Below are 15772 nucleotides of genomic sequence, written 5' to 3' on the forward strand. Positions count from 1 at the left end.
TCAGGAGGTGCTATCACAGCAGAGAGAGAACGTAACATATCATAATATACCCTACAGCACCTAGTGACATTTTGCAGAGAGTTACATTCGCCTGTCGAGGGCAGAGATGTCAGATTGCAGTGCTGTTAGAGTGGAATTACCACAACTGATGAGCGCTGTCCCTTGAGCCTGGCAGTTTGTTGTCAGAAGGTAGCACTGCACCTTTCCCATGAAAGGGAAAGGGTTCAGCAGCCGGCCACGGGCCTGGGCCAGGCTGCTAGTTACAAGACAGTTCGAGTCAGTACAAAACACTTAGCCCTGGTCTACACTGGGAGGGGGTGTCGATCCAAGTTATGCAACTTCAGCTATGTGAATAACGTAGCTGAAGTCGAGGTACTTAGGTCGACTTACCGTGGTGTCTCCACCGCAGTGAGTTGACTGCTGCTACTCCCCCATTGACTCTGCCTGTGCCTCTCGCAGTGCTGAAGTACAGGAGAGCGCTCTGGGATTAATTTATTGCATCTAGATTAGATGCGATAAATCGATCCCCGCTGGATCGATCGTTGCCCGCGGATCCGGCAGGTAGTGAAGACATACCCTTAGGGTTTGGCGGACAGCAGTTGTTAGCTCACAGAACAGACTGCAGCTAAGGCAGCCAGACCTATCTCAAAGCCAGGAAGTCCAATACTCAACAGGGTGGGACCAGGAGACAAACTAAGTGACAAAGGAGAAGGCGGTTCCAAAGGATGGCTGGTATTTTAGCCATTGTTTCTCATGAACCAAGCAGGAAAGGAAAGAAAACGTGTACAATTTAACACCCAGAGTATCCACAACCAAAGCGTTCATACAAAACCATTCAGGAATTATTTCTAGTAAAAAAAATTCAGCATTTCTGCCATCCTTACTTTCCTTGAGTTGTCCCTCACTCCTCAAGAAGCAACTTGGACTACTGAAAGCTAGGAACCACTCATCACTGAAAGGGGTGCAAAATCCAGCCCGACTATTCATTTAAATCTGGACATTATCTTTTACTATTCATTTTGGTAAAGTGTATAAATGTATGATAATGTATTTCAATAATGGAGTCTTAAACAGTTACTCAAGTACATAAAACTTGAATCATTACATCCCTGTTCATTTGGTTCTATACTTCTCATACTGACAGCCAATAATTTTACAAACCTGGGACCTGGTCCACCAAATACTTACCAGGTATAAGAGTAGCAGCCGTATTAGTCGGTATTCACAAAAAGAAAAGGAGTACTTGTGGCACCTCAGAGACTAACCAATTTATTTGAGCATAAGCTTTCGTGAGCTACAGCTCACTTCATCGGATGCTGTAGCTCACAAAAGCTTATGCTCAAATAAATTGATTAGTCTTTAAGGTGCCACAAGTCCTCCTTTTCTTTTTGCGAATACAGACTAACACGGCTGTTACTCTGAAAACTGTAACAAGAGTGATCAGGTAAGGTGAGCTATTACCAGCAGGAGAGCTGGGGGGGGGGGAGGGGAGGGAGCCTTTTGTAGTGATAATCAAGGGGGGCCATTTCCAGCAGTTGACAAGAACGTCTGAGGAACAGTGGGGGTGGAGGGGGGGAATAAACATGGGGAAATAGTTTTACTTTGTGTAATGACCCATCCACTCCCAGTCTCTATTCAAGCCTAAATTAATTGTATCCAGTTTGCAAATTAATTCCAATTCAGCAGTCTCTCCTTGGAGTCTGTGTTTGAAGTTTTTTGGTTGAAGAATTGCAACTTTTAGGTCTGTAATCGAGTGAGCAAAGAGATTGAAGTGTTCTCCGACTGGATTTTGAATGTTATAATTCTTGACATCTGATTTGTGTCCATTTATTGTTTTACGTAGAGACTGTCCAGTTTGGCCAATGTGCATGGCAGAGGGGCATTGCTGGCACATGATGGCATATATCACATTGGTAGATGTGCAGGTGAACAAGCCTCTGATAGTGTGGCTGATGTGATTAGGCATTCTTACAACTACAATACCTACCTGCTGAAGTGAAGAAACAGATTGACAGAGCCAGAAAAGTACCCAGAAATCACCTACTACAGGACAGGCCCAACAAAGAAAACAATAGAATGCCACTAGCCGTCACCTTCAGCCCCCAACTAAAACCTCTCCAACACATCATCGAGGATCTACAACCTATCCTGAAGGACGACCCATCTCACTCACAGATCTTGGGAGGCAGGCCAGTCCTTCCTTACAGACAGCCCCCCAACCTGAAGCAAATACTCACCAGCAACTGCACACCACGCAACAGAACCTCTAGCCCAGGAACCTATCCTTGCAACAAAGCCCGTTGCCAACTGTGCCTACATATCTATTCAGGGGACACCATCATAGGGCCTAATCACATCAGCCACACTATCAGAGGCTCATTCACCTGCACATCTACCAATGTGATATATGCCATCATGTGCCAGCAATGCCCCTCTGCCATGCACATTGGCCAAACTGGACAGTCTCTACGTAAAACAATAAATGGACACAAATCAGATGTCAATAACTATAATATTCAAAAACCAGTCGGAGAACACTTCAATCTCTTTGGTCACTCGATTACAGACCTAAAAGTTGCAATTCTTCAACCAAAAAACTTCAAACACAGACTCCAAGGAGAGACTGCTGAATTGGAATTAATTTGCAAACTGGATACAATTAATTTAGGCTTGAATAGAGACTGGGAGTGGATGGGTCATTACACAAAGTAAAACTATTTCCCCATGTTTATTCCCCCCCTCCACCCCCACTGTTCCTCAGACGTTCTTGTCAACTGCTGGAAATGGCCCACTTTGATTATCACTACAAAAGGCTTTTTCCCGCCCCGCTCGCCTGCTGGTAATAGCTCACCTTACCTGATCACTCTCATTACAGTGGGCATGGTAACACCCATTGTTTCATTTTCTCTATGTATATAAATTTCCCCACTGTATTTTCCACTGAATGCATCTGATGAAGTGAGCTATAGCTCACGAGAGCTTATGCTCAAATAAATTGGTTAGTCTCTAAGGTGCCACAAGTTATCCTTTTCTTTTTTACCAGGTATAGTGCTTACTACCACACATAAAACCATGGGACCACTTACAGTAGTGAACACTACACCCAGTAGCATTTACTTAAGCTGTAACTCACAATTCTCCTACCAACCAATAACCTTGATTTTTAAAACCCATTTAATCTTCTATTCCTCGTAAACATTGCATCAATCAAGTTATCAGCATAAGTGAAAAACATATTGATATGTAAAACCACCATACATAAATGGTTGAAGAAGCACCACGGTTAAAATTATTTTTTTAAATGTGTCCTTACCTGTGTATAAGTACGTTAAATTATTAACATTGAAAAAAAATGCCAATGTCTAAATTTGTTTTTGTAAGGATCAGGAGGACGAAGACGCTAAGATAGGAGTGACTGTGTCAGTACCCCTACCGAACCTCCGAGTGTGTTTTCAGAGGCATTGGTGAGCTCAGACTGAGCAAAGTGGTCACAGTTATTAAACACTGGACCAAGATTCCAACTAACCTGACTTGATCACTCACGCATTTTTACACATGATGTTCAAAGTTACAGAAAAGCAAAAGGTGACTATTTCATCCACGCCCCCTGTATCTGCAAAGAAGCTTCACCATAATGTAACAATGGCATTAGCTTAAGCAACTGACTGAAAGGTTGCCATCCCAGGGGCAGCTGGAGGATAACCAAATTCAGGCAATTACAATTCTCTATGTGGCAGACTCAGCAGCCTGGCAGGTATCTGATGCTTTTACATGAAAGGAGGAAGATGACAGAGGATTTACCTCAGAGAAAATGTTACATACGAGACATTTCGTTTTTTATTTGTCATGTGCACTAATATGAAGCAGTTGATACACACGTGACTAAGCTAAAGCTTAAAGCTCAAACTTCTGAATTCGGGGAACTATGACACCTCGGGAGATTTGTTCCACATACAAGCCAAATGACCATGTGAGGTTCAAACTGCTGCAGGAAGCCGGTTTTGCTCAAGACACAGAAACTAATGAAAAGCAATTCATGCAACGAGTACCTAGCCCACATGGCACTGACTCAAAAAAACCCAAAGTGAGACATGAAGGAAACCAAAATGGCAACTGAAACAGGAATGAAAGGTTTTTAAGACAGGCAGAATTTCCTCTGCACTCGAAGTTAAGAATACACGCTAAGAAATTGCATAGCACTCCATGAAAAACTCCATAAATGCACTGGGGGTAGGGAGAGGAGAGAGGGGAACAAACATTTTTCAAAGATTTATCACACAGTTAAACCCAGTACCGTCTGTGTACTTGAATGGCAGCAAGCAGTGATGCAAATCTCAGCATAGGTCCTGTGACTGGAGAGCAAACTGTTTCAGATTAGCAAATACATCTAAGTACAGATGGCACAGTTGTATCCTTTACACTGTATATTGGAACACAAGACACTGTAATTCCAAGGAAAATATACAGCACAGTAGCCAAGGAATCGGTATAGGAATCTACAGCAAACCTGTATTCCAGTTCATGTAATATTGCTTGAGCCCAGTGTTATTACAACCCATAAATGGTAGTTTCAGCTTTTAAATGCAATAATTATACAGAAAACATTGAGAGATTAATGAAGTGATGCTAGTGATGAAGAGTGTGGACTGGAACCATTCACTTTGTCAAGAGGTGCAGGAAGTAAATGGGGTACTAGAAAACACTAGATAAAACACTTACATTGAACCCACTTACCCTTTGCTAATGTTGCACATGTATATACGCACACAGATCACAGAGTATCATTCAGGAATCTCTCAATCTATAAAGTATGAATATTTTTTCCTTAGGAGGTAACCCGCACTGAACAGACTCTTCTTTGCTCATACACGTTATTAGCGATTCCTCTGAAAACCAAAACATGCTAAACTCCGGAAGAATCTGAAAGCCTCAGCTGAAGCAACTGGTTACAATTAGACAGGGCATGCACACACATTGGAGCTTCAGAAAAGGAGGAGACACACTGGTTAGAATATACAGTATGTATAACCTGAAGTTCTCCTCTACTTCCTTCTGCAAAAAAAAGGGGGGAAGGAGAAGAACAGAGTTAGAGTAGATTTCTGCCATGGACTTTGCGACAGAACTTTGAAAAGTGGAATAAACCTTTGCCGAGAGTCCAAGAGCTGTTAGTGTGGTGGGAAGCTTTTCACATGCTTGTCTGGAACATTTACATACTAAGGTCTATTTAGCTAAAACATGGATAATTTTTAGTTAGAGCTTTAACATCAGGGTTCATGTTCTTATGCATATTAAATTGTTTTTAAACAAACAAAAAGGCTTCAGTTCCCTTTTCATTAAAAAAAGACAAACTTTTTCATAATCCGATTTTCTTCTCAGAATTTTGTATCACACACTTTACATGCTTGCCTGGCGGATAAGGCCAAAGAGGCAAGACCCTCTTAAACAGTCCCAGGGCGATTAGTCTGGACTTGACATACTCCTAGGATAAGTCGATCTTCTGTTATTAATTGTATTTAGATCAAATGCCTAAGCAACAGCAGGCTGAAGAAAATCAAGAGGGGTAAAATGGTCCCGTTTATTAAAACTGCAGTGAACATTTTTCAAACTTGCATTTTTCACCTACTGTTTCCCCCTGACGTAAGGTTACTGAATTTTGCCTGCAAGTGCACCAGCACAGCTTCCCCAGGTAGTGTTGACCTTGCTGGAGAGGCCCTTTTATCTTTTCCATAAAGGCCATTTTCAGTTAGGTGGCACCATCAGCTATTAGCATATTGCCAAAGGTTGGCTCTCGTGAATGAGCCACTGCAGAGTCATTACGCTATGAAACATATGCAAATACACCTGTATGTGTGAACATGGGGGAGTGAGAGAGTGCGTCCATCAGTCCTCTGGGTTATTTACCAACGTTCCTTCATATCCCTACCTTTCTTTCTACTCTTTCCCCCAATCTTCTCCTAGCTGCACTTCTCCATCCCTCTTTCATCCTCTCCCTCTCACCTGAAAATAACACTAACTCATACGGCCAGTGCCTCCTACCTCATACAGCTAACAGCAACAGAGCTCCCATCCCTACCTACACACCCAGCATGAGACTTGCAACAATGATTCAGAGTTCTGCAGGGTAAGCACCATCTCATTGCTCAATACATTCTGGGGTGCTTGCAAGCCCAGGAAGCATTACAAACTCAGAATCTCTGAGAACCCGTACACCTGGTGTGCTTACAGAGAGAGCGTGCAACCACAAGGAGTGGCAGTGCAATGAAGCCAGTAAAGATCCCTTCCAGCAAAGATGGGATGGAAGCTTTAGGATGTTTGGGTACAGTGTTCCTCTCCCCATGCCACAGCAGGCTAGAGCTCTATCCTGGAGGACAAATATCTCTTTCAAAATGGGGTCCAGAATAGCAGGCAGTTACCACTTTCTCAGTCTTTTCAAAGATGCTGCCATTTTCCTGCATAACTTGTATTACTTTACTACCAGACAGCGAGCAGGAATTTCACACGTACACAGATAACTTGCACCATTTATCACAGAAAGAAGGTGCATTTCTTATTTCTCTCCCCTCACTTCCCAGCTTCTTCATCCTAATGATAGAACGCATTCTACATCAGAGGGTTTAGGTAGAGCCTAAGGATGGTTAATGGGGTCTGCAACAGCCTAGTGCTGGCCTTTTCAAGGCAGGCTACAAGATTCATCTGCTTTCCCTGGCTTTTCTAGGACTGGTTTCAGAGTAACAGCCGTGTTAATAAATTGGTTAGTCTCTAAGGTGCCACAAGTACTCCTTTTCTTTTTTCTAGGACCGTGGCTAGGCACTTTATAAACGGGGGAAAATAAATACTGAAATCAGGAAACATGCTTCCTCCTCTCCTAATTTTTCTGTTAATCAGAAAATGGCAACAACTGTGTAATGAGATATTCTTGGTCACAGAAAAGCTGAAGCTTCAAGAGGAATTTCTTAGAGAGTATACTCCTTTAGGTGACTGTGTATTTATACATTTGATTTAAAAGACCAAAGTCTTCCTTTCTTCCTACCCTTTCTTTTTTGTCTGTCAGCAGAAAATAGCAGTCTCCATTGTGTAAATTTTACTTTGTGACTTTTTCTAAGCAAAGACCATTTCTGTTTTTAATAAGATTTTTATTTTATGAAAAAAAATCTGAGGGTTTCCTACAGCGAAACTAGGCTCCCAAAAATAAAATAAAGCAGTACTGTACTTTAAAAGACCATTCCAACATTAGTGAAGTTTTGCAAGAGTCACGCAAACTTTTAGAGATTATTTGCACTTCTAGTTCACAGTGATTTGTAGGTATACAAAGAGACATTTCACAAACCTTACAGTGTAACAGTTCTTTGTCTGTATGAAGGAACCAAATGACTTTAGAGAAAACAAGCACTAAGTCAAGTCCTCATAGCAACTAGGGGCAATCAGTTGAATAGCTAAAACAATTTGTAAAATTGCTCTATATAGGGTGTAAATTACATATGTGTGATCACTAAGAGTATTAAAATAGACAAGCTACTTTTAACTTAATCACTGAAAGTAAAGTCATTTTATGCAAATGACCAGCAAGAATGCAGCTAAAACTTATGCTTTTAGCAGAGTTTCTGGATCAGGATATGTATGGCTACAAAATCAAAATATTGCAACAGAAAAATTTAATGCACAGACTTCTATACAGTTTTCAATTCAAATAAAATGTTAATTTAGTTTTAGGCTATGTTTGAGCAACTACCCTTGATGGACTAGCTAAAAAAAATCTGTGTGTGTAACATCATTAGAGTCTTCACAAGCATAATATTCAATGGCGTTTTTATCTTAATGTTGACTTTATGGAAACCAAGATGGACACCAGTATGATCATATGAATTTATCCAGCTCCTTGAATCTGCATCACAAAACACTGACACAGTATCTGAGATCTTCACAGGCAATGCACTGTAATACACTGCAACAGTACAATATTATTACCCCAGTTTTCAGGAATGATCCTGGTTGCCATAAGCTGGTGGCACAAAGTATATTGTATTGCTAAAATGTCATGAAAGTTTAAAGACATTGGGCCATTCCGAAATATCACACCTGATCCGCTAGTAATCTGACAAAACTGGGATAACCAATTCTAACAGCTGGACTAATTTGTTGCTTTTACTGGGCCACAAAGAGGATAACTATATATTTTATACACATAGAACTATTAAAAAAATTTTATTACAGGTTGCAAAATCAAGCACTCAAAGGTTAGTAAATTCTAGAATTCAGCTCTTTAGTGCACATGCATTATGATACAGCCTCTAATTACATGATCTCAAATTATTTTTTCTACAGGAACAGTGCCTCGTTGAGTACACAGAATGGACCAGGTTCTGGACATGAATACAAGGTATGCAGTGAAGGGAAGCTGTTGCCTGTAGGACCCCTGCCTCATTTGCCATAGAAGATGGAATGTGGGTAATGAATAAGACAGGGGATGGAAGGAGGGGAAAGGATGGTTTCCCAGTTAAGATAACTAAAGGCTGCCTTGGAATACTGGATTCTATCCCTGTCTCTGTCACGGAGTTCCTCGTAGACTTGGGCAAATGACCCTTTTTCTTTTTGGTTTGGTGGACAAACAGAATTTTTTTTTAATTTAAATTAGTTTGGGGCCTACCCAAAATAAAATGTTTTTTTTTTCTTCAGTGAACCAAAAAAAGTTGTTAAAAAAATTGTAGGGATGTCAATTAATCAGTTAACTCACGTGATTAACTCAAAAAAATTAACCACAATTAAGAAAATTAATCACAATTAATCACAGTTTCAATTGCACTGTTAAACAATAGAATGTATAAGTAGGGGCATAGCGAGCAGATCGAGGGATGTGATCGTTCCCCTCTATTCGACATTGGTGAGGCCTCATCTGGAGTACTGTGTCCAGTTTTGGGCCCCACACTTCAAGAAGGATGTGGATAAATTGGAGAGAGTCCAGCGAAGGGCAACAAAAATGATTAGGGGACTGGAACACATGAGTTATGAGGAGAGGCTGAGGGAGCTGGGATTGTTTAGCCTGCAGAAGAGAAGAATGAGGGGGGATTTGATAGCTGCTTTCAACTACCTGAAAGGGGGTTCCAAAGAGGATGGCTCTAGACTGTTCTCAATGGTAGCAGATGACAGAACGAGGAGTAATGGTCTCAAGTTGCAGTGGGGGAGGTTTAGATTGGATAGTAGGAAAAACTTTTTCACTAAGAGGGTGGTGAAACACTGGAATGCGTTACCTAGGGAGGTGGTAGAATCTCCTTCCTTAGAGGTTTTTAAGGTCAGGCTTGACAAAGCCCTGGCTGGGATGATTTAACTGGGAATTGGTCCTGCTTTGAGCAGGGGGTTGGACTAGATGACCTTCTGGGGTCCCTTCCAACCCTGATATTCTATGATTCTATGAATACCAATTGAAATATATTAAATATTTTGGATGTTCTTCTACATTTTCAAATATAGTGATTTCAATGACAACACAGAATATAAAGTGAACAGTGCTCACTTAATGTCATTTTTTATTACAAATATTTGCACTATAGAAATGATAAAGAAATAGTATTTTTCAATTCACCTCATACAAGTACGGTACCATCTCTTTAGTGTGGAAGTGCAACTTAGATTTTTTTTTTTTTTGGTTACATAACTGCACTCAAAAACAAAACAATGTAAAACTGAGTCTACAAGTCCACTCAGTCCTATTGCTTGTTCAGCCAATTACTGTTCTGTGACTTTCCAGGACCTCCGTGACTTCTGCAGTGGCGACCCAAGGGCCGCCTGAGCAGCTCGGGCAGCCCTTGGGCCAACTGCAATGGCCACTGCTGGGGCAGTTTCAGGCCCCCCAGCAGCAGCAGCAGTTTGGGTGTGGGAGGGGGCTCAGGGCTGGGGGTTGAGGTGAAGGATGGGGTAAGTGCTCTAGGCGGCGCTTACCTTAGGGGACTCCTCAAAAGTGTCAACATGTCCCTCCCTCAGCTCCTAGCTCCGCGTGCTGCCTCCGCCCGCAGGCACTGCCCCTGCAGCTCCCATTGGCCACAGTTCCTGGCCAGTGGGAGCTGCGGAGCCGGTGCTTGGGCTGGAAAGCACATGAAGCTAGGAGCTGAGGGAGGGACATGTCACCGCTTCCGCAAAGCTGCAAGGAGCTGGGTAGGGAATCTGCCAGCCCCACCAGCCCCCCTCCCCTCAGCACAAGTGGGGGGTCCCGAGCCATGTGCTGCTACCCGCCCCCCCAGACCAAAAAGAGTCCAGCGGAGGGCAACAAAAATGATTAGGGGACTGGAACACATGACTTATGAGGAGAGGCTGAGGGAACTGGGGATGTTTAGTCTACGGAAGAAAAGAATGAGAGGGGATTTGATAGCTGTTTTCAACTACCTGAAAGGGGGTTCCAAAGAGGATGGCTCTAGACTATTCTCAGTGGTAGCAGATGACAGAACAAGGAGTAATGGTCTCAAATTGCAGTGGGGGAGGTTAAGGTTGGATATTAGGAAAAGCGTTTTCACTAGGAGGGTGGTGAAGCACTGGAATGGGTTACCTAGGGAGGTGGTGGAATCTCCTTCCTTAGAAGTTTTTAAGGTCAGGCTTGACAAAGCCCTGGCTGGGATGACTTAGTTGGGGATTGGTCTTTCTTTGAGCAGTGGGTTGGACTAGATGACCTCCTGAGGTCCCTTCCAACCCTGATATTCTATGATTCTATGAACTTGTGCACTGAATGAGGCAGGTATCTGGTGAGGGGAAAAAACCAGTATGTGATCATGGAATTAAGACTGTATCGGGCAGATAAGTGATATATTCAAGCTAGGTTATAGTATTATTATTATTATTATGTGGACCAGCATTAGAGAGAGATGAGACACTGCCAGGGGATTTCACAGATATTTGCTGACAGCAGAGGAATGGCAAAACTCAGGAATTTGGGGGTCCATTCTAGGCTCTGGAGAAGAGTGTGAACTGATAGGTACAGACTCTTCTACCCATTCCCCCAAATATGGCATCTTCTGCTCACCTCCTCCAACTTGTCCCTGTACTAATCCTGTCTCTTTCCCACCCCTAGCTTCTTATTCCAGTCCCACTCTCCTTGCACAGTCATTCAGTTCTCCCCTGCACCCCATCTCCTCGTCAGCTCTATCTCCCCTGACCTCCCTCCCCTACCCCACTGGTTCTGACTCCAATCTCCTTGCCCAGCCAGCCCCAGTTTACATACATGCGCTCCTTATGCCAACCTATTCTCCCCCAGCAGGGAGTCATTTAGAGCAGGGGTTCGCAACCTTTTTCTTGCTAAGGCCCCCCTCAACATGCTATAAAAACGCCAGGGCCTAGTGTGGTGGGGGAGGGAGGGAGGAAGAGCACGGTGTTCCTGCCCCAGGGGCACCCTTGGGCATAGGCATAGTTTTACTTCTATTTGGGGGACAGGGGGCAAGGGCTTGCGGGGCTTGAGCCAATGCCACACAGCAGAGTCCAGGGAGGGAGTGCCACCTCCATCCCCTGACTCACTCAGGAGGCCACCCAGCCTGTCCAGGCTGTGTGGGGACGCAAGCAAAAATATAATTCAAAGTGGGGACTCAATTCAAAAAGTTTTAAAAAGCTGCTCAGGATGCCGGGAGGGAGTAGCTAGGGGCTGTATGCAGGCAGGGGGTAGCTAGGGGCTGTGTACAGGCCAGGGGGGATCCCAGTGCAGCTCCTGGATTCCGCCCCTGCACCATTCCCGGCTGGGGTAGGGGGGCCTGGGGTAGGGTGAGCAGATGTCCCAATTTTATAGGGACAGCCCCGATTTTTGGGTCTTTTTCTTACATAGGCTCCTATTATCCCCCACCCCGTCCCGATTTTTCACATTTGCTGTCTGGTCACCCTAGGCTCGGGGGAACTGGGTTTCATCTGCAGGGCTCCGCGCCCCCCCTGAAAGGGCTCACAGACCCTTAGGGGGCCATGGACCTGCAGCTGAGAACCACTGATTTAGAACAAGAAGAGAGAAGCTCCCTGCTCTTAGTTCAGGTGCCCAGACCAGGACCTGGCACAGCCCACAGCAGCCCAGAGCTGCAATTGCAGGGAAAATCCTGTTCAGCCCTGGGGCTGGAGCATGCTCAACGCAGAGGGAGTCTGAGGAATTTAGCTGCTAAAATATAACAATGCTCTACTGAGCATGTGTGAACTCAAGTTTTTTCAAAGGCCTATAAGTTGGCCAAATTTGGACAGGTTTTTTTTGTTGTTTAAGGGATTGTTTATAAAAAGGGATGGGAATAGGTACTTCCCAGAAACGAAGGCCACCCCCTCACAACTTACAAAACATGGGGCAATGGAGCAGAAAAAATACCAGAACTTAATGTGGGCAAAATGTATTTTCCACTTGTTCTTTGAAAAGGCTGAAAGTTCTGGCTTTAAAAAAAAAAAACAGCCTCAGGCAGACACCTGGGATGGAAAATATCAGTCGAACTGGTTGAATGTTCAGCAAAGTTATAAGCAATTGAAAACAAAGTCATTTATTGGGAAGCATCAGACACCCTTAATAAAAGGCCATGCTACCAGCCCCGCCTAGAATCATTTGCCCTCCAGCCATCACCAAAAATTAACACTTAATTCAACCCTTACCACAGAACTCCATCCAACTGACTTGTTCAATTTTGAGCTTCCTCAATTTGTCAAGAGGATATTCCTTTGTATTCAAATTCAACTGAAAGAACCACTATTTAGATACATCTGCCAAGTTCTAAATTGTTCAGGTAATTTGCATTTGGGTACAACTATAAGTAATTTAAACCTTTACACCAATTATTCCTTCACCAGAACACACAACGATTTATTAATACCTTCCAGGTTATTTCTGTCCTTCGCTGCACAGTTACCAGACGTCTCTATTAAATATCTTGAACTTAACTTTCAAACTAAGATATAAACAACTATAATTCAAGGTCAGAGTTGCTTAGAGGCAGGCAGGAGGGATTAGGTCACCAGTGGAGCTGACCCAGACAGTTATAAAGGCTGTAAAAACAGAAACATTTTATTTTTAAAATGAGATTTCAACAGGCATCATGAGTTGGCAAGGCATATTTCATTGCATTCTGAGTATGGTGACCTTGAAAAACAGGGTTTGACTCAGAAATCTATACTAAGCTAAGTGTAGTGAAGACAGAGCACCATAGCACCTTAAAGCAGCTCCTCTTCTCTATTATAACATCTCCTGAGAAAACAAACACCAGATCAATCTCATTTTAATGGAACAGATTTTATGATTAACTTTCTCATGCCCTCTAAGACCTTGGCCACAACCTTCATCATCTTCTCGCTTCACCTACTGCAAACCGATGTGGCCTCCTTACACCATCCTTAACTGGCTCCAGGCTATTCAGAACATTGGGGCCAAACCCATCTCCCCCCTCCTCCTGTTCTGACCACCTCACCTCACTTTATTAGCTTCCTCTCCACTTCCACGTCAACTTCAAGCTTTGCCCTCATGTTCCAGACTATTTTGCAAAAAAAAAAAGTCTGCTCCTCCCTACATCTGATTTCTACCCAGTTTCAACTTCCTTTGCTCATGCCAAGCCTCCCTCAAAACACTTCAGTTTCCTGCACCAAGAACACATACTACACCTGATGTACTAGAGCAACTGTAATAATAATTTACCACTTTGATGCCCCTTTACATATGCAAAGCACTGTGCAAACACTGATTGATCTTTACATCATCACTATGCTGTATTATCCCCATTTTACACATGGGGAAATGGAGGCAGGGAGCTGCAGGGACATGTAAGGTTGTCCAAGAAGCCCATGTCAGAGTCAGACTAGAGTCCAAGAATGCTGACACTCAAGCACGCTCTCCTTCCTCCAGACCACACTGCCTACTATCGGGATTTGAACACTTTGATATGTCTATACTAGGGCTGTCAGTTAATCGCAGTTAACTCGCGATTAACTCAAAATTAATCGTGATTAAAAAATTAACCGCGATTAATCACAGTTTTAATTGCACTGTTAAAGAACAGACTACCAATTGAAATTTAAATAATTTTGGATGTTTTTCTACATTTTCATATATATTGTATTCTGTGTTGTAATTGAAATCAAAGTGTATATTATTTTTATTACAAATATTTGCACTGTAAAAAAGTATTTTTCAATTAACCTCATACAAGTACTGTAGTGCAATCTCTTTGTCATGAAAGTTCAACTTACAAATGTAGAATTATGTATAAAAAAGCTGCATTCAAAAATAAAACAATGCAGGCTCTAAAATTTTAGAAGTCCATTCAGTCCTACTTCTTGTTCAGCCAATCGCTCAGACAATCAAGTTTGTTTACATTTGCAGGAGATAATGCTGCCTGCTTCTTGTTTACAACATCACCTGAAAGCGAGAACAGGCATTCACATGGCACTGTTGTAGCTGGCGTCGTAAGATATTTACATGCCAGATGCACTAAAGATTCATATGTCCATTCATATTTCAACCACCATTCCAGGGGACATGCATCCATGCTGAGGACGGGTTTTGCTTGATAACAATCCAAAGCAATGCGGACCAACTCGTGTTCATTTTCATTATCTGAGTCAGATGCTATTAGCAGAAGTTGATTTTCTTTTTCGGTGGTTCGGGTTCTGTAGTTTCCGCATCAGAATGTTGCTCTTTTAAGACTTCTGAAAGCATGCTCCACACCTCGTCCCTCTCAGATTTTGGAAGGCACTTCAGATTCTTAAATCTTGGATCAAGTGCTGTAGCTATCTTTAGAAATCTCACATTGGTACCTTTTGTGTTTTGTCAAATCTGCAGCGAAAGTGTTCTTAAAATGAACAACATGTGCTGGGTCATCATCAGAGACTGCTATAACATGAAATATATGGCAGAATGCACGTAAAACAGAGTAGTGGACATACAATTCTCCTACAAGGAGTTCAGTCAAATTTAAATAACAGTTTTTTTAACGAGTGTCGTCAGCATGGAAGCATGTCCTCTGGAATGGTGGCCAAAGCATGAATTTTAGCACAAATTAATGTTTAGCATATCTGGCAAATAAATACCTTGCAATGCCAGGATCAAAAGTGCAATGCGAATGCCTGTTCTCACTATCTGGTGACATTGTAAATAAGAAGAGGGCAGCATTAACTCCCATAAAAGTAAACAAACTTGTTTGTGTTAGCGATTGGCTGAACAAGAATTAGGACTGAGTGGACTTGTAGGCTCTGAAGTTTTACATTGTTTAGTTTTTGGGTGCAGTTATGTAACAAAAAAAATCTATATTTGTAAGTTGCACTTTCATGACAAAGACTGCACTATGGTACTTGTAGGAGGTGAATTGAAAAATACTCTTTTACAGTGAAAATATTTGTAATCAAAATATAAATCTAAAGTGAGCACTGTACACTTTGTACTCTGTGTTGTCATTGAAATCATTATTTTTGAAAATGTAGAAAACATCCAAAAATATTTAAATAAATTGTATTCTATTATTTTTTAATCGTGAGATTAATCTTTTTAATCGTGCGACTAATCGCAATTAATTTTTTTAGTTGCTTGACCGCCCTAGTCTATATTATACTATACTTATCTAGGCATCATAAATTGCTTCAACTTTAGTTGCACAACTGCAAACAATAAAACCTGCAGAACTAAACATTGTATGTTTTGGTTATATCCTAAAGTTAGACATAATAAAATTTGTATAGCACTCCCTCTTCCCCATACTTTCTGGATCTGAAGATGCTGTACACCTGAGCACCTTGAAATCCAAAAAGGTGAAAACAAAGAAGAGTAGGTACATTTATTTTTGTATGAAATAAAATT

General features: G+C 42.1%; 1 protein-coding gene across 9 annotated transcripts in view; it reads right to left on the reverse strand.

Moving 5' to 3' along the window:
- UNC13B (unc-13 homolog B) overlaps window positions 1-15772 on the reverse strand; it is a 381168-nt gene that overhangs the window by 168037 nt on the left and 197359 nt on the right. Inside the window, exon 2 of one of the 9 annotated variants that reach the window (XM_073343306.1) lies at window positions 5030-5052. The exons of the other annotated variants lie outside the window; for them this stretch is intronic. Within the exon in view, the coding sequence (XP_073199407.1) occupies window positions 5030-5052 (23 nt within the window). The remainder of the gene's footprint in view (window positions 1-5029; window positions 5053-15772) is intronic. 9 annotated transcript variants of the gene reach the window in all.

This window comes from Lepidochelys kempii, chromosome 5 (genome assembly GCF_965140265.1).
Source record: "Lepidochelys kempii isolate rLepKem1 chromosome 5, rLepKem1.hap2, whole genome shotgun sequence".
In the NCBI taxonomy this organism is placed as follows: domain Eukaryota; kingdom Metazoa; phylum Chordata; order Testudines; family Cheloniidae; genus Lepidochelys; species Lepidochelys kempii.